General features: G+C 44.0%; 1 protein-coding gene and 1 long non-coding RNA gene across 2 annotated transcripts in view; both read left to right on the top strand.

Annotated features, from left to right (window-relative positions):
• LOC110014647 (NLR family CARD domain-containing protein 3-like) overlaps nt 1-7,381 on the top strand; it is a gene marked incomplete at its 3' end in the record, with an annotated part of 8,476 nt that extends 1,095 nt beyond the window's left edge. Inside the window, exons 2-8 of the mRNA XM_023949656.1 lie at nt 2,328-2,465; nt 2,548-2,658; nt 3,280-3,358; nt 3,520-3,718; nt 3,858-5,655; nt 5,741-5,914; nt 7,324-7,381. Of these exons, the coding sequence (XP_023805424.1) occupies nt 2,380-2,465; nt 2,548-2,658; nt 3,280-3,358; nt 3,520-3,718; nt 3,858-5,655; nt 5,741-5,914; nt 7,324-7,381 (2,505 nt within the window). The remainder of the gene's footprint in view (nt 1-2,327; nt 2,466-2,547; nt 2,659-3,279; nt 3,359-3,519; nt 3,719-3,857; nt 5,656-5,740; nt 5,915-7,323) is intronic.
• A 2,791-nt stretch (nt 7,382-10,172) lies between these two features.
• LOC111948460 lies at nt 10,173-13,834 on the top strand. The gene is made up of 2 exons (XR_002874479.1): nt 10,173-10,237; nt 10,554-13,834. It is a non-coding gene; the product is annotated as an uncharacterized LOC111948460 (long non-coding RNA).
• Nucleotides 13,835-19,946: the final 6,112 nt, after the last annotated feature.

Raw genomic sequence — 19,946 nt, 5'->3', positions numbered from 1 at the left:
CAGAGGGAGACCCTTTTTTTTTTGCATTATTATTTTTTTGTAGCCTGGCCACGTGATGGAGACTCATGGAAAACTGGGGTGAAGGGGACCTGCCCAACAGAATCCCTGGAATATTTTCCTCACGTCAATAAAGCTTTTTTTAATTTAAATGTCAGCCAACATAGAAATGTTTGTACTGCAACTTCCCTTTGCCCCAGTCATAGAACTTTAACGTGACCCCCCCCCCCCCCCCCTCCATCAGAACAGAAAAATGACAAAATTAGGTAAGACAAACATTGATTCAGAATGCAGGTATTTAATCTGCGCTGGACAAACAAGTATTTTTTGTTTTACATAAAGAAAAGGTGGTGGTATTCAAAGAAAACTATTTACGTTGACATGAATCCCGTCACAAAGAGAAATACGATAGCATGCAAGAGCAAATGTGAGCAGACAAACTCTCACAGCTAAAAAGTGGACTGTTAGCTCTGCAGACTGTGTTACTATTATTTATAATGTAAAGAATCCAGAGAGGGTTATTTGTTTTTATTGATTTCATAAAAAGTGTTATTATATATTTTTTCAGATTATTATCATTATTTTTTTTTTGTGAAGAACCCAGAGAGGATTATCAGATCGAGTTATTTATATTTGGTTATGTGTGGCTTTCTGGGAAACAATAAATGTTTACAGTCCTGCAATAGCCAAACATTATCTGTTTCAAACTGACCCCGGCCCCCGATCAGAGAATGGAAACGTCATGTGGCTCTCAGTGGAAAAAGTTTGGGGACCCCTGCTCCAGAGAATCAATCCTCACAAAGCTGCTGGACCCAACAACGTACCTGGACGGGTGCTGAAGGACTGTGCACACCAGCTCACAGCTCATGGACATTTTCAACACCTCCTGACTGACTATCAGCCGGTGGCCCTGACACTGATAGTCATGAAATGTTTTGAAAATCTGGTCATGACCCTCATCACAGAATCCATCAATGTCACCAAGGACCTGCACCAGTATGCATACAGGTCAAACCGATCCACAGAGGACGCCATCTCCTCTGTGGTCCACACAACCCTCACCACCTAGAACAAGAACTCGTACGTTCGCCGGCTCTTCGTGGACTTCACATCAGCCTTCAACACCATCATCTCACAAACCCTCATCCAAAAACTACAGACACTCAGACTGAGCTCCACTCTGTTCAACTGGGTCTTGGACTTCCTGACGGACAGACCACAGTCTGTGAAGATCCACGACATCTCCTCATCCTCGATCACCCTCAGCACGGGCTCCCCCCAGGACTGTGTGCTAAACCCCCTCCTGTTCACCCTGCTCATGCACGACTGCACAGCGAGTCACCCCAGCTGTCTGATCGTGAGGTTTGCAGATGACACAGCTGTGGTTGGACGCATCACCAACAACGATGAGTCCGACTACAGGCAGGAGGTGGAACATCTGGAGGATTGGTGCACAGACAACAACCTCTACATCAACGTGAAGAAGACCAAGGAGATGATGGTGGACTTCAGGAAGGACAGACAAACCCATCCCCCCGTTCACAGCAGAGGGGCCGCGGTGGAAGTGGTTTCTAGCTTCAGGTATCTGGGCGTGCACATCTCCAGCAATCTCACCTGGAGCACCAACACTTCCTGCCTGGTCAAGAAGGCACATCAGCGCCTCTATTTCCTGAGGAGGCTCAGGCGTGCTGGGATGGGGATCTCAGTCCTGACCTCCTTCTACAGGTGTGTGGTGGAGAGCGTCCTGACCTCCTGCATCACTGTGTGACACTGCAGCTGCTCTGTGGCAGAGAGGAAAGCTCTGCAACGAGTGTCTAAAGCTGCACAGAGGACAGTGGGCTGCAGCCTGCAGACCACCACTGACATCTATGAGACCAGATGCAGGAAACAAGCCTCCCCCATCCTGAAAGACCCACTCACACCCTCTGTTCTCCCTGCGCCCCCCAGGAAAGAAAGAGCAGGACCACCAGACTGAGGAACAATTTCTCACAGAAGCAGTTAGACTGCTGAACTCTGGGAGATCATGGTAGCCCTTGAAAAGCAGTGCTAGATGATTCTCAACTGTGCTGACTTTCTGTGCAATAATCATAGGACTGTACAATACTCCATATATCATATTGATAATTCTCTTACTTCCTGTCTTCATCACACTGTAAACGACTGGCCCAGGACCAGAGACACACATTTTGTTTTATCCTTGTTGTGAATTGGCACTGAAGAACCCCGACTGTTTGCTGCTGCAGCTCCATGTCTCCACCTGGTGGAGGGAGAGCAGAAGTGCAGCAGCTGATGGCAGCTTCCTCTGATGATGATGAGGGTTTCCTCTGCAGGTGAAGGTGGAAGGTGTGTGTGAGCTGATGTGGATCCAGTGAATCCAGCAGCATGGATCAGTTGGAGGAACCACAGGAGGGAGCCCCTCCCTCTAAAAGCAGAGATGGTAACCATGACAACCAGAGCAAAACTCAGAGGTGAGATGAACATCTCCAGCTGTCCATGATCTTCTCTATATCAGAGCTCAGGACTCAAACCAGCAACCTTAATTCTTCACAGGAACCAACTTGGACCTGGACCTGGATCTGGATCCAGCTGTGGGTCCTTCAGGAGTGACAGGTCAAAGGTTTTACCTCCTCACTTCAAAGTCATCAGTCCAGGAATGGAACAGTAAGTCCTGGAATGGAACCTCAGCATGCATGCCCACGTTTGTAGCTTGTGGGTTTCTGGGAGCCAATTTGAATTGAAAAAAAAAATTCAATTTTCTCTATTTTTTGTGTGGGCAAAGCAGTAAAATACATTTTGACTGCACGTGAATAACATCAGCTTTTTTTTCTGGACACGGTTGCTTTCAGGAATTCACATGATTGTTTACACGGTTTCACAGGACCGACATTATTTCCGTATTCAAAAGCAAAAAGCTCAAACACCGTCCCGAGGCTGCACCTCTGCTCTTCTGTTCTCCTGGGAGAGATTTATCTGTAGTCAGGCAGCTCACAATGAGTTGAGTAGCCATAAGTTGGTTTGTCAGGGAGGATGGTGTTAAACGCTGAGCTAGAGTCCACAAAGAGCATCCCTGTTAGCTCTTCTCTTGCTCTAGGTGGAAAAGAGCATCATGGAGGGCTGTGGTCATAAAGTCTTCTATGGATGTTCTGCCTCTTTAGGAAAACTGGTCAGAATCCAGACATGGGGGAAGCAGAGACATTAATGCAGCCTTTGGCTCAAAGACAGTAGAGACACTTCAGTGACTCAACAGACAGAATGGATCTGATTGTTGCTGATTCTCCACAGACTGGACCAGCAGAGCTCAGAGACTCCCAGTGGTCCGTCTGTCCAGCAGCATCAAACACAGCTGGACTCCATCTTTCTGGTCTGTACATGAACAACAACTACTTTCCCATCATTCTGTCCACAGTCGTCTCCATGCTGCACTTTGGACACCAGTGGACTGTCAGTGTGTCCAACATGGAGCTGATGTTTGGCTCCATGACTTCACTCTGATTGGCTCATTCATCTGGAATTCTGTTGCAGCTGCTGGAGGACAACATTGTCACTTTTGTCAAGAAGGAGCTGAAGAAGATCCAGAAGCTTCTGAGTCACAGGGAGGATGATGAGGAGCTGGAGGATGAAGATGAAGAGCAGAGGAGCAGCAGAGAGTCACTGATGAAGATCACAGTGAACTTCCTGAGGAGAATGAAGCAGGAGGAGCTGGCTGATGGACTGCAGAGGAGTAAGAGGATTTCTCTGAAGGTTTCAGCTGCTGAGAAATGAAGATTTCCTGATGTCTGAACACATGGAACCACAGGGATTCAAACCCTCATCATTCAGGGCTGCAGAGAGTTGATTTACTGTTTGTTGTCTTCATTCAGGATCTCCTGCTGTTTGTCGACATGAAGTCCAATCTGGTCTGAAGAAGAAGTTCCACTGTTTGTTTGAGGGGATGACTAAAGCAGGAAACCCAACCCCTCTGAATGAGATCTACACAGAGCTCTTCATCACAGAGGGAGGAAGAGGAGAGCTGAATGAAGAACATGAGGTCAGACAGATTGAAGCAGCATCCAGGAAAGCAGACAGAGCAGAAACAAGCATCAGACAAGAAGAGCTCTTCCAACTCCCAGCTGGAAGACCAGAACCAATCAGAACCGTGATGACTAAGGGAGTGGCTGGCATCGGGAAAACAGTCTTAACACAGAAGTTCACTCTGGACTGGGCTGAAGGCAAAGCCCACCAGAACCTCCACTTCACATTTCCATTCACTTTCAGAGAGCTGAATGTGCTGAAAGAGGAGAAGTTCAGCTTGGTGGAACTTGTTCATCACTTCTTCCCTGAAACCAAACAAGCAGGAATCTGCAGCTTTGAAGACTTCCAGGTCCTCTTCATCTTTGATGGTCTGGATGAGAGTCGACTTCCTCTGGACTTCCACAAGACTCGGATCCTGAAGGACCCTAGAAAGTCCACCTCAGTGGCTGATCTGCTGACAAACCTCATCAGGGGGAACCTGCTTCCCTCTGCTCTCCTCTGGATAACCACACGACCTGCAGCAGCCAATCAGATCCCTCCAGGATATGTTGACATGGTGACAGAGGTCAGAGGGTTCAATGATCCACAGAAGGAGGAGTACTTCAGGAAGAGGTTCAGAGATGAAGAGCAGGCCAGCAGGATCATCTCCCACATCCAGAGATCCAGAAGCCTCCACATCATGTGCCACATCCCAGTCTTCTGCTGGATCACTGCTACAGTTCTGGAGGATCTGCTGAAGAGCAGAGAGGGAGGAGAGCTGCCCAAGAGCCTGACTGAGATGTACATCCACTTCCTGGTGGTTCAAGCCAAAGTCAAGAAGGTCAAGTATGATGGAGGAGATGAGACAGATCCTCACTGGAGTCCAGAAAGCAGGAAGATGATGGAGTCTCTGGGAAAGCTGGCTTTTGAGCAGCTGCAGAAAGGAAACCTGATCTTCTATGAATCCGACCTGAGAGAGTGTGGCATCGATATCAGAGCAGCCTCAGTGTACTCAGGAGTGTTCACACAGGTCTTTAGAGAGGAGAGAGGCCTGTACCAGGACAAGGTCTTCTGCTTCATCCATCTGAGTGTTCAGGAGTTTCTGGCTGCTCTTCATGTCCACCTGACCTTCATCACCTCTGGACTCAACCTCATGGAGGAAGAACAACAAAAAAAGTCTTGGTTTTCCTTTTCTTTTCTTCAAAGTGGTCCAGTCCAGTTGTACCAGAGTGCTGTGGAGAAGGCCTTACAGAGTCCAAACGGACACCTGGACTTGTTCCTCCGCTTCCTCCTGGGTCTTTCACTGCAGACCAATCAGAGTCTCCTACGAGGTCTGCTGACTCAGACAGGAAGTAGCTCACAGACCAATCAGGAAACAGTCCAGTTCATCAAGAAGAAGATCAATGAGGATCTGCCTGCAGAGAAAAGCATCAACCTGTTCCACTGTCTGAATGAACTGAATGATGCTTCTCTAGTGGAGGAGATCCAACAGTTCCTGAGGTCAGGACGTCTCTCCACAGAGAAACTGTCTCCTGCTCAGTGGTCTGCTCTGGTCTTCATCTTACTGTCATCAGAAGATCTGGAAGTGTTTGATCTGCAGAAATACTCTGGTTCAGAGGAGGCTCTACTGAGGCTGCTGCCAGTGATCAAAGCCTCCAACAAAGCTCTGTAAGAACTCTCAGGAAAATCACCTTCAGTCAACAAATGAAACATGAAAGATTCAATAACTGCTGTCTGTCTTTGTTTTCTTCAGACTTAGATGCTGTTTCCTGTCAGAGAGAAGCTGTGCAGCTCTGTCCTCAGTTCTCAGCTCTCAGTCCTCCAGACTCAGAGATCTAGACCTGAGTACCAACAACCTGCAGGATTCAGGAGTGAAGCTACTGTCAGCTGGACTGGAGAGTCCAGACTGTAAACTGGAGACTCTCAGGTCAGACTAAATGTTTCAGTTGTGTTCAGATCAATATGACTGACTGATGACATGACTAGAGAACGATGACTGACCCCCCCATTCCCACCTTACTGTATGCTGCTGCTGACTGCACGCACTCTTACTGATTTCTTTTTTCAGAGAGGTATTCACATATATCAGGTGTGCACAATTCATGTAAAGTTTGCATGTCCAGCTGTGCAGTATCAGTCATGTCAGGACTTTCCTCCACAGCTAACTAGCTGGGACACTAAGTCCAATGAACAGTGAATCGAACAATTATGTTACAAACATGATAAAAAGTGCAATTATGAAACGGTTAGGACACTGCAATATTGTTATACTTTATTTTTTATAAAAAATGTTCAACTCTTATTTAAAGTCAAAATCCCATTATGTATCTATCTGGGGAGCTGTGAGCTGCAGACACAGCTGCACTCAGGAACCATTTGGTAGTTTAAACCCCCCCCCCCAATCCAACCCCTTAATGCTGAGTGTCAAGCAGGGTCCTGTGTTTCAAGTCTTTGATATGACTCGACCTGGATTTGAACTCAAGACCTTCCAGTCACAGGGCTGACACTCTACCACAAGGCCACTGAGCAGGTTATTTATGAGCCTTGTTAGTTTTTGTTACTTTGATGTCCTCTGTAATTCACCCTGACTTGAATACTGCAGAAGAAAAATTCCAATGTACTTGTTTTAAATGTACAAATGGCAATAAACTCTTAATCTTATCTTAATCTTAGACGAGAGCTTCACTGTTACATCTCTTCAGTTCTCCATGGTGGAACAGTTTCTCTCACCGTCCCTGCTGTCTCTCTGTCTCTGGCGGCTCTGAGTCTAAGTAGAGCTGCAAAGACAGAAGCAACAGTTTAGAACCCCGTATTGCAAGAAAATGGGTACAATGTAATACAGGGAGGGGGGCCTTTTTCTTGTATTTCTACCAGAAATTTATACAAATAAAAACTTGTCCTTTTTCTGTGCTAAAGATTCTTAACAGAGTTCTGTCTAGTTTATCTTTGTTGGAAAATTCTTTAATGTCTCTTTTAAAGGTTTTCATGAATCTTTAAATTTGTTTTCTTGAATCTTTTCCTCTGTAAAATATCTGCAGAGGGTTTAAACTTTCTTTGTTCACTTGATTTGTGTAGGATTCATTAAATGTGATAAAGATGTTTCTATGGACTTTCTCTTTACCCATAATTCAAAATGATCTTCAATTCTGAATTAACAATTCCCTTTACAATTTGATGATGTCATTTGAAAGTGCATATTACAATATTGGATTCAAGATGAAGACGTTAATATAAAGTGTTACCAATTTTCTTATTTTTCAGCCCAAAATCTCACCTGGAAATGTCATCTGTCAGTCTGTCATCAGCTCCTGAACACACTTTTCTGTCTGATTGCAGGTTGAAGAACTGCAGTTTGTCAAAGATCAGCTGTAAAGCTCTGGTCTCAGCTCTGAAGAAAAACCCGTCTAATCTGACAGAACTGGACCTGAGCTGGAACCAGAACCTGCAGGATTCAGGAGTTCTTCATCTGTGTGGTTTTCTGGAGAGTCCAGACTGCAGACTGCAGACTCTGAGGTCAGACTAAATGTTTCAGTTGTGTTCAGATCAACATGATGACAAAGTTGTGTTGACCCAGAGTGAACAGAAATGTCCAGATTCTGATCTGCAGCAGCATCTTCCTGCAGCTGCTTGTTCTCTTCAAAGATCTGCAGAAGAACTTCTTCTTTTCTTCCTGCAGCTGTTTGTTTCAAAGCTGTCTGCTGACATTTGTGCTCCACAAAGTTCTGCTTGCAGCCATCAGCTCTTCTTTGTGTCTTTGCTCCAACAGACTCCTTTAAAGTGCGTGCAGAAGAAGCAGCCGTGCACGCTCACATGCACTCTGAGTCCTGCTGCTGTGTTTCAGCAGATGCAGCTGGGAGTCCAGCGGCTGATGTTTGTGAGCAGACAGTGACAGTCTGCTGCAGCTGGATGCTGCTCTGACAGACACATCCTCCACAAACATCCTCACCTTTTCATCCACAAACATCATCACATCATCCATCAAAGCTCCCAGCAGCTTCTGACTCTTCATTCAGAGCTGAAGTCATGCTTGATCAGGGATCAATGTCCAACATTTGCTGCTGACTCTTCCTCATCACTTCCTTCTTCTCTCTGCTTTGATCTGTTGGAGCTGAAAGTCTCTGCTTGAAGGGCTGCAGCAGAGAAGGACTGGAAGATCATCTCCTGAAAACTGGGAGGAAGACTTTCCAGCATCCTGCTGCTGAAATTCTCCCATGATTCAGTGCTGTTTGGAGAAAAGCTGAGCAGAACGAGAAAGTGGACTTTGTCTGCTGTTTGTGCGACAAACGTGATGTATGACAGGGGAAATCCTCGCGCCACACCCCTCACCGGCGTTTCTGAGGAAGTCAGCTGGCCACGCCATCTCGTCACCACCCCCTTATATAGTTTTTTACTGAAGTTCCCCAATTATTTAGTTTTGATTCTTTTCCTTTTGAAGCATAATTTACATGAAAAATCAGGCAACCACCGTTTTCCACAGCAGGAATACATACATTACACATTTTTTATACAAAACATAAATTCCTGATAGTACCATGTCTTAAGAATTTTCCTCTAACTTTGTTTTGCACAACATCAGTGTAATGTGACATTGTCACAGCGTGGCCTAGAGATCTGCTTGGGCTCTACATATTTTCCTTTACTTTCTTTTCCCTCATAAGGTTTGTCTGACATAATTGTTTGGTGTTTCTGACATTATTCTTTTTAATTTTTAAATAGAGATTTTTCAACCACCCACATTGTAAAAATAGTTGTGGCTGTTAGAATAAACCAGCTGCTCCACCCGAGTGAACCATGTATCTGAGCGGAGCAGCCCGTCTCGTAGCTTAGTGTTTGCGGGCAGGGGAGGGGCTTTGTTACGGGGTGTGCTACGGACGAGGCAATCTGGACTCAGGAGAACCGTGTCTCCCGGGAGATTTGTATCTCCAAGCAGAGGAGCAGCTTTGGGACGGGCGGAGGCAGTTTTTGAATAAACAGTCCTGAGAAACCGTACAAACAATCATGTGAATTTGTGTTTCCAGTCAGTTCCAGACAAAATGAAGGCCGATTTTATTCCAATTTAAGTTCATCCATGGCTAAATATTGTTAGCATGACTAACACCCTCCCCTGCCAGCAAACAAGTCTACGAGCTACAAACTATGAGTCCGGCTGCTCTACTCAGAGTCATGAACACGCAACGTGTGTGCATGCACAGTTGCGCAACAGTACGAGCACAATTGATTAATGCGTGTGAACGATTTATCAGATTTAAAAAATTTTTTTTTTTTAAACCACTGGCACTTGGAGGGCTCTCATTGGTTTAGATCAGTGTTTTTCATCCAGTGTACCGTGAGAGATGGTCAGGTGTGCCGCGGGAAACAAATTTAAAAACATTTACATCTCCAGAACATAAGCTTTGTGTTAATCAAAAAGGCTCATGTTTCACACCGAGTAGTTTGTCAACAGCTTTGTGGAGCTCTTTAAAAAATTATGCACCGGATCTCCCATGTCTTTTATAAGAAGGGGGAGAATAACTTTTGACAAGTGTCCAGCTGCAACTTTGATGTGTGATAAATCAAAGGCGGAGTATGCGAATTAGATGCCCGCATGGCGCTTGATGTAAACATGTAATTTGAATTGAGCACATGGAGGGGGGGGGGGGGGGCAATCTTCGGCAAACGTCTGTGCAGAACCACGTCTAGTGATCCAAACGGATCACTGATCCTTTGAGCACACCTAGAAGCTTACCGGGGATCCGTTGTCAGACCGTGTAAAAAGTGAATAAAAGAATGAACCTCAGAGGCGCGAGTCTGTCCGACATCAGCCCCACTGCATTCACTACAACTCCCATGATGCATTAGAATAATGTGACAGCATTTCTTCCTGTGCTGCTGTTAACTGTCGTAAAGCTCAACAAATGCAAACATCTGTTCTAACAGTTTGCAAATATTCCTGATAAAAGCAGGAAAACTGTTTATTTCTCCTTTAAGGTTTTTGTCGAAGAACAAAAAAATTAAAATCAGAGATTTCAGTGTTTGATGAATAAGGTTGAAAAGCACAAACTTTGTCTTTAAAATCAACTCTTTGATCTGGATTCAGGTTGAGGAACTGCAGTTTGTCAAAGTCCAGCTGTGCTGCTCTGGTCTCAGCTCTGAAGTCCAACCCGTCCCACCTGACAGAACTGGACCTGAGATACAACAACCTTTATTCTTCAGATGTTCAGCAGCTCCAGGATCTGGTGAAGAGTCCAAACTCCAAACTGCAGACTCTGAGGTCAGTAGAGGGTTGGAGTCAGTCCAGCTGCTTCCAGATGTTTGGTCCTAAAGTTAGTCTGAGAGCAAAGATGCAGAGTTTCCTGTGAAGCTGCAGCTTCTCAGTGAAGCTCTGAGGAGAATGATGACAGGCTTCAGGACAACAGTCAGCTAATCAGAGCAGCAGAAGCTCCAACAGGTGAAGATGACAGGAAGCTGCTGCTCTGAACAGGACTGAAGCTCCTGCTGCTCTTTCTGCTGCTGTGCTGCATCACTGACTGACAGACCAGGATCAGGAGACACTCCTTCATCTCTGGCTCTACACTTTCTCTCTGCAGGTGGGGGTGGAAGGACTGATGTTCCTCCTGGAGGAGCAGAGAGGAGCAGCAGCAGCAGCTGGTCTGCAGAGATGTTGTGACTGGACGGTGTTCCTGGGAGGTGGAGAGCAGAGTGATGGAGGAATCAGAGGAAGTGGAGATGAGTGTCAGAGCTGCAGCAGGAACTGATCTGAGATCAGCTCCACTGTCTCTCTCAGCATCAAGTGGACAGTTATTGTGCTGCAGCTCCCCCGGTGGACTGATGGAGAACTGCACTTCATCTTCTTCTAACTTGGATCTGAAACGTCACTATAGGTTCAAATAAAGATCATCTTAAAATGACTGAAAAATTTGAAATTTTGAAAACAGTTTTAAACTCAAAAGTACACATCATTAACTTGAAGGAATTATGGAAAATGTTAAAATAAAATTGTAAAACTAAAAAAAGAAATTGTAAAGTTGAAAGAAATATTTGAAACAATTGCAACATATAAAAAGAAAATTATAAACCAAAGACTGTTACCAAACAATAAAAATATTAATGTATTTTCAACTTTTTCCAGTTTCTAGCTCTTTGATTTCTCAGTTTGTGGTTTCAGTTCCATTTTTCAAGTTTTCACTGCTGAGCTGACATGGGGGCGGGGCTTTGAGCTCATTGGCTACCAGCACATGATTTCCCATGTAGTGACAGAGGAAACTCCTCACTACACACTTTCTACTCTTTTCTCAGACAAACATGAACATTTTCACACTTAAGTGATGATGCTCTCCCAAAGTTTGGAACATCAGTGTGTGTGTGTGTGTGTGTGTGTGTGTGTGTGTGTGTGTGTGGTGTTTGTATTTCTACCCTTGTGGGATCCGGGACCTGAAATTTCACCCACCTCGTGGGTACCAATTTTTTCCGTGGGGACCGAAGCTCGGTCCCCACAGGCACAAGCATTGGAATCAATAGAAAAAAGCCTCCTGATATGCCTAGTGCTGTTTTTTTTGCAAAGTAAAATTGGTCCCCTGGAGATGACTTTTCATGACAAGGTGTGTTTCACCATGACACCCTAGTGGTCAGAGTGGGTATAGCAGTGTGTGACGTTGGACTAATGGGGACATTTTCCTGACAAAGTGTGTACTTTTTCAATATCATATTTTATGATTACAAATGTTGAAATTACTTTTGGAAAGTGACAATATTTGTATTGTCAAACAGATATACTTAGTTGAAACAAATTATGTCATTTTTAAAGCCAGGATAACCTGGCAATTTCTACTCAAATGTCAAAGGTAAAAAAGTGAGGCTTGAGGCCTAGTCCTGAAACAACACCTTTTGGGGTCTTGTGAGGGGAAATGTGATCGTAGGAGCATCACACTTTGTACAGTAGCTAAGTACAAGGTTTTAACCATTACTGGTAAGTTTGGTAGTTCTCACTCTAAGCAGATCTGAGAAATTAAAGAAAACACCTCATCAGGAAAATCTAGGATGAGCTTATTGTAAATGTTTGCGTCTCCCTTGGTGGCCCAGATTACGCTAGAGACTCCAAACTCTGGATGGTGCATTAGGGTAACAGCCTGATGTAATGCAAGAAGTTTCAGCCCCCCAGGTCAAAGCATTGTTCCGGTAGCCCCCTGTACCCTTGTTTCGGCCTACTCCAATTCAAGTGTGAAATCAAGATTAAAAATGCTTCCCTTTGGCCAACAAAGCCCATCTTTGACTATGTTGTATCATTCATCCCCCTGATGCAAAATAACTTTGTTGTTTGTTGCTAGCATGATGCTAAAGCTAACTATCTAACCAGGCAAACAAGCAATCTAAAATTTGGTGAACTTATTAAGCACCCCATGAGGGGCTCTCATGTGAATTTTTTCCTGTTTTTAAACAATATTGGCCCAAGGGGGCAGCTCCAAATAGCTGAAAAACAGAAGTTCCAGGGTTCACAGTTTCAAAAATATATGTCTGATTGTGGCAAAACAGACGTCTCCCAGTTTGCGAACCCCTGTACAACATGTTAAAAATGTGGGTGCACAGAAACCCCTAGATATTTTTCATCCCCAAACTCCTTGGAAGAAAAATCAGGAAGACGTACACAGTTACCCCATTCTGAAAGAAAACAGCAATTTTCAAAATGTTTTTGGATGGATTTTCCCCCACAGGCCCATTTGAACCAGTGACCAAAGCCTGGGTTCAAAATTTGAATGTAACTTAAACACTAAAGGTGTTTTTTTTCCCCTAACAGAAGGCATTTTGTTAATATCCATCCAAAAAGGGTTTTTTGTGTAGGTACAGAACACCATCCCTCCTAATGCATTAGCATTAGCATAATGCTAATGCTTATGCTAACGACACACTGCCAGAGCTCCACAACAATATCAGCTCGCTCCAGCATAAGCACCCGGAGGCATTTTACGTGGTTGCAGGAGACTTAAACCATGTAAACCTGACAGACACTTTGTTCAAGTTCCACCAGCATGGGAAATAACACTCTGGACTGTGTCCACATCAACAAAAAAGATGCACACAGAGCTGTCCCCATCCTCATTTGGGCTTCTCCGACCACATCGCAATCGTGCTGGTTCCTGTTTACTGCCCTTTCCCCAGACGCCAGGCACCAACACAGAGGACCATCACAGTGTAGCCCAATGAGACTGCCGCAGCTAACCAAGACACAGACTGGCAGGTCTTCAGAAGGCAGCTTTGCACTAGGTGGAGGAGCACCTGGAGGATTATACATCAGGTGTCCTCAGGTACATCAGGAAGTGCATGGAGAACTTCACCAGCACCATGACTGTAACGTACTATCCCAACCAGAAACCCTGGCTGAACGCAGAAGTGCAGTCTCTACTGAAAAACAGGAATGCTGCTTTCCAGTCTGGTGACAAGGTAGCACTCAGAGTAGTGAGAAGGGATCTGCACGCTGGGGTGAACAGGGCCAAGCATACCCTCAGAGGATCCAGCAACATTTTACGTCCAATAATCCCCGTAGTATGTGGAAGGGCATTAAGTGCATCACAGACTACAACACCAGAGTTGTTCCGAAGACCCCTTTCTACAAGACGCACTCAACCTTTTGTACTGCTGCTTTGAGCTTTGAGGACTCCAACCCTGAAGAGTGGAGAGCCTTCCAGTGTGACACCCGCAGAAGTGAGGAAGACCATCCAGAGGATCAATCTTCACAAAGCTTCTGGACCTGACAACATCACTGGACGGGTCCTGACAGACACCAGCTCACAGAGGTGCTAACAGACATTTTCAACACCCCCCTGAAGCAGGCAGTGTTCCCTACCTGCCTGAAGACCGTAACGATCATCCCAAACTCCAAAACATCCTCAGTGACAGGTCTGACGGACTATTGGCCAGTGATCCTAGCTCCAATGGTCATAAAATGTTTTGAAAAACTGTTCATGACCCACATCACAGAATCCATTGGTGTTACCAAGGACCTGCACCAATATGCATACAGGTCAAACCGATTCACACAAGATGTCACTAGTGGTCCACACAACACTCACCCACCTACAGAATAAGAACTCGTGTGTTTGCCTGCCCTTTGTGGAGTTCACATCAGCCTTCAACATAATCATCCCAAATACCCTCATCCATAAACTGCACACATAGGACTGTGTTTCACTCTTTGCAACTAGGTCTTGGACTTCCTGAAAGACCATAGTCTATGAAGATCTGTGACCCCCCCCGATCACCCTCAGCACGGGCCTCCCACAGGGCTCTGTGCTAAGCCCCGTCCTGTTCACCTTGCTCACGCATGACTTCACAGCAAGTCACTCCAGCAGTCTGATTGTGAAGTTTGTAGATGCCACATCTATACTTGGACGAATCACCAACAACGATGAGTCCAACTACAGGGAGGAGGTGGAGCATTAGGAGGGCTGGTGCAGAGACAACAACCTCTGCATCAATGTGAAGAAGACCAAGGAGATGATCGTGGACTTCAGGAAGGACAGACATCCTCCTCCTCCTCCTCTTTACATCGGTGGGGCTGAGGTGGAAGTGGTTTTTAGCCTCAGGTATTTGGGTGTGCACATCTCCAACGACCTCACCTGGAGCACCAACCCAACCTGCCTGGTGAAGAAGGCACATCAACGCCTCTATTTCCTGATTAGGCTCAAGCGTGTTGTGATTAGAATCTCAGTCCTGACCACCAATATGTGCATAGTGGAGAGTGTCCTGACCTCCTCCATCACTGTGTGGCACGGCAACTGTTCTGTGGCAGAGAGAAAAGCTCTGCAACGGCTGGCTAAAGCTGTGCAGAGGACTGTGGTTTCACCTGCAGTTCACCACTGAGATCTACAAAACTGGATGCAGGAAACGAGCCTCCTGCATCCTGAAAGACCCCAGTCAGCCCTTGCACCCTCTGTTCTCCCTGCTCTTCTCAGGCAGGTAGTGACAGAGCATTAAGAGCAGGACCACAAGACTGAGGAACAGTTTCTTCCCAAAAGCAGTAAGACTGGTGAAGATTCGGTGATATTTGTATCGATTTTAAATGCTGTCAGGCTGATAATTATTTAATTATTTATGAGCGCCCTGCAGCGTTTAACTCTTGTTTTCCATGTAACCCTTGTGCTATCCTAGGCACTTTAACATTGGGAGTTGGGTCATCTAGACCCACTACATAGTGCTCTGAACCTTTTTTCTTCAATGATTTGTGATCTTCACTGGTGTCCATGGATTACATGAAATCTTTCCACCTTTATCAACCTTTGTCATGGTAGGGAGAAGAGGTCAATGTAAGGGTGGGGTCATCTTAGATAGCATAAGGGTTAAGCCTCCGACCGCTAGTTGGCACCGAGCCTCTTTTGGCAGCTGTGATGGTGTGGCTCTACACCCCACCCCAAATGAAAAGATCTCAGTGAGAAGCAACTTGTTTTTATGAGACATGAACCACGTTGACCACAGTCAACGTCACCCCCCCGAAGACGATGACATCACGGCCAGCGACCCCGTCAAAAAAATTAATGGGCCGAAAATCGTGTATTTCACACACAAAAAGATTAGTCTGAAACTGAAGTCGAAATGTTCGTCTTCCCGAGGCAACCAAATCATTAAAGGGTTGCTATGGAGATAAAATCAACAGAAAAGCCGCCATTTTGAAAAACGTGGATTTTTTTAATCATGTGATGACATATAGCTCTCACCAATGGAGCAATGTCTTTTTCTGAGTCAGTTGATGATACTGATCCCTAAGCTAGCACTTTTAGCCACATTAGCATAACTAGCATAGTTAGCATTATTAGCATTTTGAGCAATGTGTTTTTCAGAGAGAGTTGATGATGCTGATCTCAATGCTAGCACTTTTAGCCACATTAGCATAACTGGCATTGTTAGCTTAATTAACATTTTGAGCAATGTGTTTTTCAGACAGAGGTGATGGTGCTGATCGCTATGCTTGCACTTTTTGCCACATTAGCGTAGCTAGCTTAGTTAGCATAATTAGCATTTTGAGCAATGTGTTTTTCTTAGAGAATTGATGATGGTGATCGCAATGCTAGCACTTTTAGCCATATTGGCATAGCTAGTATAGTTAGCATAATTAGCATATGCAGCTTTGACTAGCCTTGATCAAAGGTGGGTGATGAGGGCGGTGAGGCTGGGGAGGGCGGTAAGAGCGGCGGTTGTGCTTAGAGTTGGGCGTGGAAGGCAGATTGCGTCTGCTATACAACGCTATACAACGCTGGTTGCGGCTTTAATTTTTACTTAGGATGGGCACCAAACCCATCCTACCATTGCAACAACACATCATCAGTTGGGTGGTTTGGGGACCACAGGATTTCCTCTCTGCTCTGTGCACATGATATTGTCCTGTTGGCTTCATCGAGCCAGGACCTACAGCATGCATTGGGGTGGTTTGTGGCCGAGTTTGAAGCGGCTGGGATGAGGGTCAGCACCGCCAAACCAAATCCATAGATCTCGACCGGAGAAAGGTAGTTTGCCATCTCTCGGTGGGTGGAGTGTCGCTGCCCCAGGTGGAGGAGTTTAAATATCTTGGGGTCTTGTTTAAGAGTGAGGGAAGATCGGAGTGTAAGATTGATTGGCAGATCGGAGCAGCGTCCGTAGTTATGTGGTCGCTGTATCAGTCTGAAGAGAGAGCTAAGCCAAAGAGCAAAGCTCTTAATTTACTGGTCGATCTTCATTCCAATACTCACTTATGGTCATGAGCTCTGGGTCATGACCCAAAGAACCAGGGCCCGAATACAAGTGGCTGAAATGAGCTTCCTCTGTGGGTTCACACTGTGGGGTGAGAAGCTTGGTCACCTGCGGAGAGCTGGAGGAAGTGAGCTCTTTGGGCATCTTTGCTTAGACTCCTGCCCTCGTGACCCGATCCCGGAAAAGAGGAGGAGGATGGATGGATGGATGGATTGATGGATGGATGGATGGATACATACTGAACCGAAACTCTGTGCCATGTTGCTGCCAGTATCAAATAAAAACACAAATTGGGGATAAGAACGGGTGGAGCAGAGCCTCTGACCAGCAAATGCATGGAGCATCATCCAAAATGCTGTTGGCAAAGCCTGTCAAAGTGCAGACTGTCACGTAAATAAAGCATCTTAGGCACATTAAAGCACTCTCCTTCATCCTGTCATGATGCCTCATCATCACACTTTTTTTGTTTTCTGTAAAGAATTTATGTTTTTATTTTCCTTTATTTTTGAAGCACCGTTCAGGCTCCTGAACCGTTTAAAAGTAAGAAACTAAATTAAGCAATGTTGAAAATAAACAGCATTTATTTCCTCAATCAGCCTTTTAGGGCCTTATTGGTTTAGCAACATCCATTCCATTTTTATTCTTTCTTATAGAAGAATATTTTGTTTTGGAAATCAAACAATGTTGACTGTGCCCTTTATATATTTTAAGTTACCAAAATAAAAGCACTATGAATTTGCTTGGGTAAAAGCAACTTATATATTATATACAGTTGCAGGGCTTAACATTGTGCTAATCAAATAAATTGAATTTTACACTTTTATTCTAATGAAAGATGTATTACTCTTGTTTATCTGCTTATTTAATATAATAATATCCTATTTTCTATTTGCGATTACGTAGGATTTGCTGTGTAAATTAGGGTTCTTAATTACTCTTTCATTTTACCCCCCACCTTAGTAGCTGGCATAAGACATAAATTCTTCCCTGTGAGATTATTAAAGTTCGATTTCTGCATTTATTTATAAACAAAACAAACTTTTTAATGATTACACAAGTGAATATAGGTGCTGTAGTAAAGCTGAGGCACCCATATAGTAAATAGTTGCCAGTTCCTGACTTTTCGGGTTCCCACCGTGACTATCCCCCTCCCCCACCAAGACTGAGAGAAGGGTGAGCAGAGCAAAGCCACACCCGCTCAGCTCCACAGGTGCATCGTCTCCCTCTCAGCTCAGGCAGCAGTGCAGACAGCTAACCCACTGGAGTCTCAGAACGGCAAGGATTTTTCATGGAATCTAGGTAAGTCTCATCAAAACTTTTTAAAAACAGACACTAAATGACTTTGAGACATATTTAGTCTGTCTAGGCATGCTTTTCTCCGGTGGAAATGCTCGAGAGCCGAGCACATGGCGATGCTAGCTAGCTCGGTCCTTTGAAGCTAACGCAGCATGTGCTTGTGGGGAAGCTAGCTTTCCAAATGATTTTGGTCAGGCTGTTACAGATCCTAAATACATTTTAAATTTAATTTATTGAAGTGTGGCCTTAAATGTATTAATTTGTCTTAAATTCTGTGAGTTAACACCCCCCCCCCCCCCCCCCCTTCGCGCTGCGCCAATCTTGCTGCTTGCAGTTTGTGCAAAAGTGTTGATAATTTTGATGCTCCAGCAAAAGCATCGTAGTCACGTCTGCATATCTGGGATCATTACATCGTTTAGATATTCTTTGTACCGGGATCAAAGCTCCCGCTGCAGGAGCTCCGTCTGAGTCACGTGACCCAGTCTCACTGTCCCGCATTAACCCGAGAGGGTAAAACTAGAATAGTTTGAGGATCTCATTTTTTTCCTCTTGATGAAAATAAGAAAAATATCAAAGTTTAGGAGGCCCGACCGAAATTTAATGCTTCATCAGTTTGACATGTTCTTACATTTAATGCTTGTATGTATGCTTGCTTAGATAAACATGTTTATGGTCTTTGTAAATATGATTTATATATTTTAAAATGATCTTTAAAAGGTCTTAAAGTCTTAAATTTAACTTTTTAAAATCTGTAACCATCTTGGTAGTGTTTATGTTTTTTTTTATTTGAAAATGCTTACCAATTTGATTTACTTTGGTTAATTTGTTTGTTTGTTTTAAAACCAGGATCACTTCAGTATTTTGTGGTCTTGTTCTTTAGAGCTAAACAAAAAATGTATGACACCATGATGGTGCCCTGTTGTACGGTAATCAAGTGACTTTAAAAAGTATTTCTGGTTCCAACATTTAGTAATATTTTGATCATGTCTTTTGTTTAAAACTCGAGTCCCGCTTACATGTTTTTATACTTTTGCTTCCTGGTTGGTTCATGGTGCAGTAGTAAATAATTGAGCACATTTAGTACTGAGCATTTATCTAAATACTTTAAATCAAAAACTCAGGAAGGTCCAAAGCTAATGTTCATTTTGTGAACCTCATCTGCACAGACCCACTGCTGGGTCATCATTAAGATAATTGTGTAAAGTAAACTTTGTTTATATAATAGTTTATCAGTAAGGACATTTTTTTAGCTGAGTCTGTCTTTCATCTGAGTGTTTAATTAAACAACCTTTCTGTGTTTGATTCTTAGAAGAACCTTCAGATTTAAAAAGCGTGTGAAGATGCTTAGGGAGCAAAAGAAAAGGTGCCAGAAGAGGTACACAGAGGGCCTGAAGACCAAACATCCACCTGTGCAGGTAAAGTTTTTTTGCCACTGTTTTCAGTATACTATTTATTGGGATCAAAATACTTATTTATAGTAGATTTCTTCTTTGTAACAAGATTCTTAAAAAAATTCACATTGCAAAATAATTTATCATCTCCTTTTTAATAATGTAATATCTATTAGATGTGAAAGCATTGGTTAGCACATTTCTGCTAAACTGATGTAAACGAGTAAAGTCATTTGTGTCCCCTTTATAGCCCTCTGTATCCACTGAAAGCTGCAGCTCCTTGGTTGGATCTTCAGACATCCCAGAAAGAGAAGATGCTGTTGGCAATAGCTGGGTAAGTGTCAAAAAGAACAGCGTTTTTTACCCTATGTTAACTGTTATGAAATTCCTGCTTGCCAGAAATAAATAGCCTGCTAAATGCCTTGGGTGGGGGGAAAAATAAAAATGTGGTTAAAAGTAAAACTGCAAAGATTTAACTTGTAGAGTTTTAATTCATAAATCAGTTAAATATCTTAAAATGTAGATATTTAATTTAGTGAAAAATTAAATCCAACATGTGATTAAACTTGTGCAGTTTTA

The sequence above is a fragment of the Oryzias latipes genome, chromosome 2, assembly GCF_002234675.1.
Source record: "Oryzias latipes chromosome 2, ASM223467v1".
Lineage (NCBI taxonomy): Eukaryota > Metazoa > Chordata > Actinopteri > Beloniformes > Adrianichthyidae > Oryzias > Oryzias latipes.
Note: the sequence above shows the minus strand (reverse complement) of the source record. Positions and strands in the feature narration are given on the sequence as shown.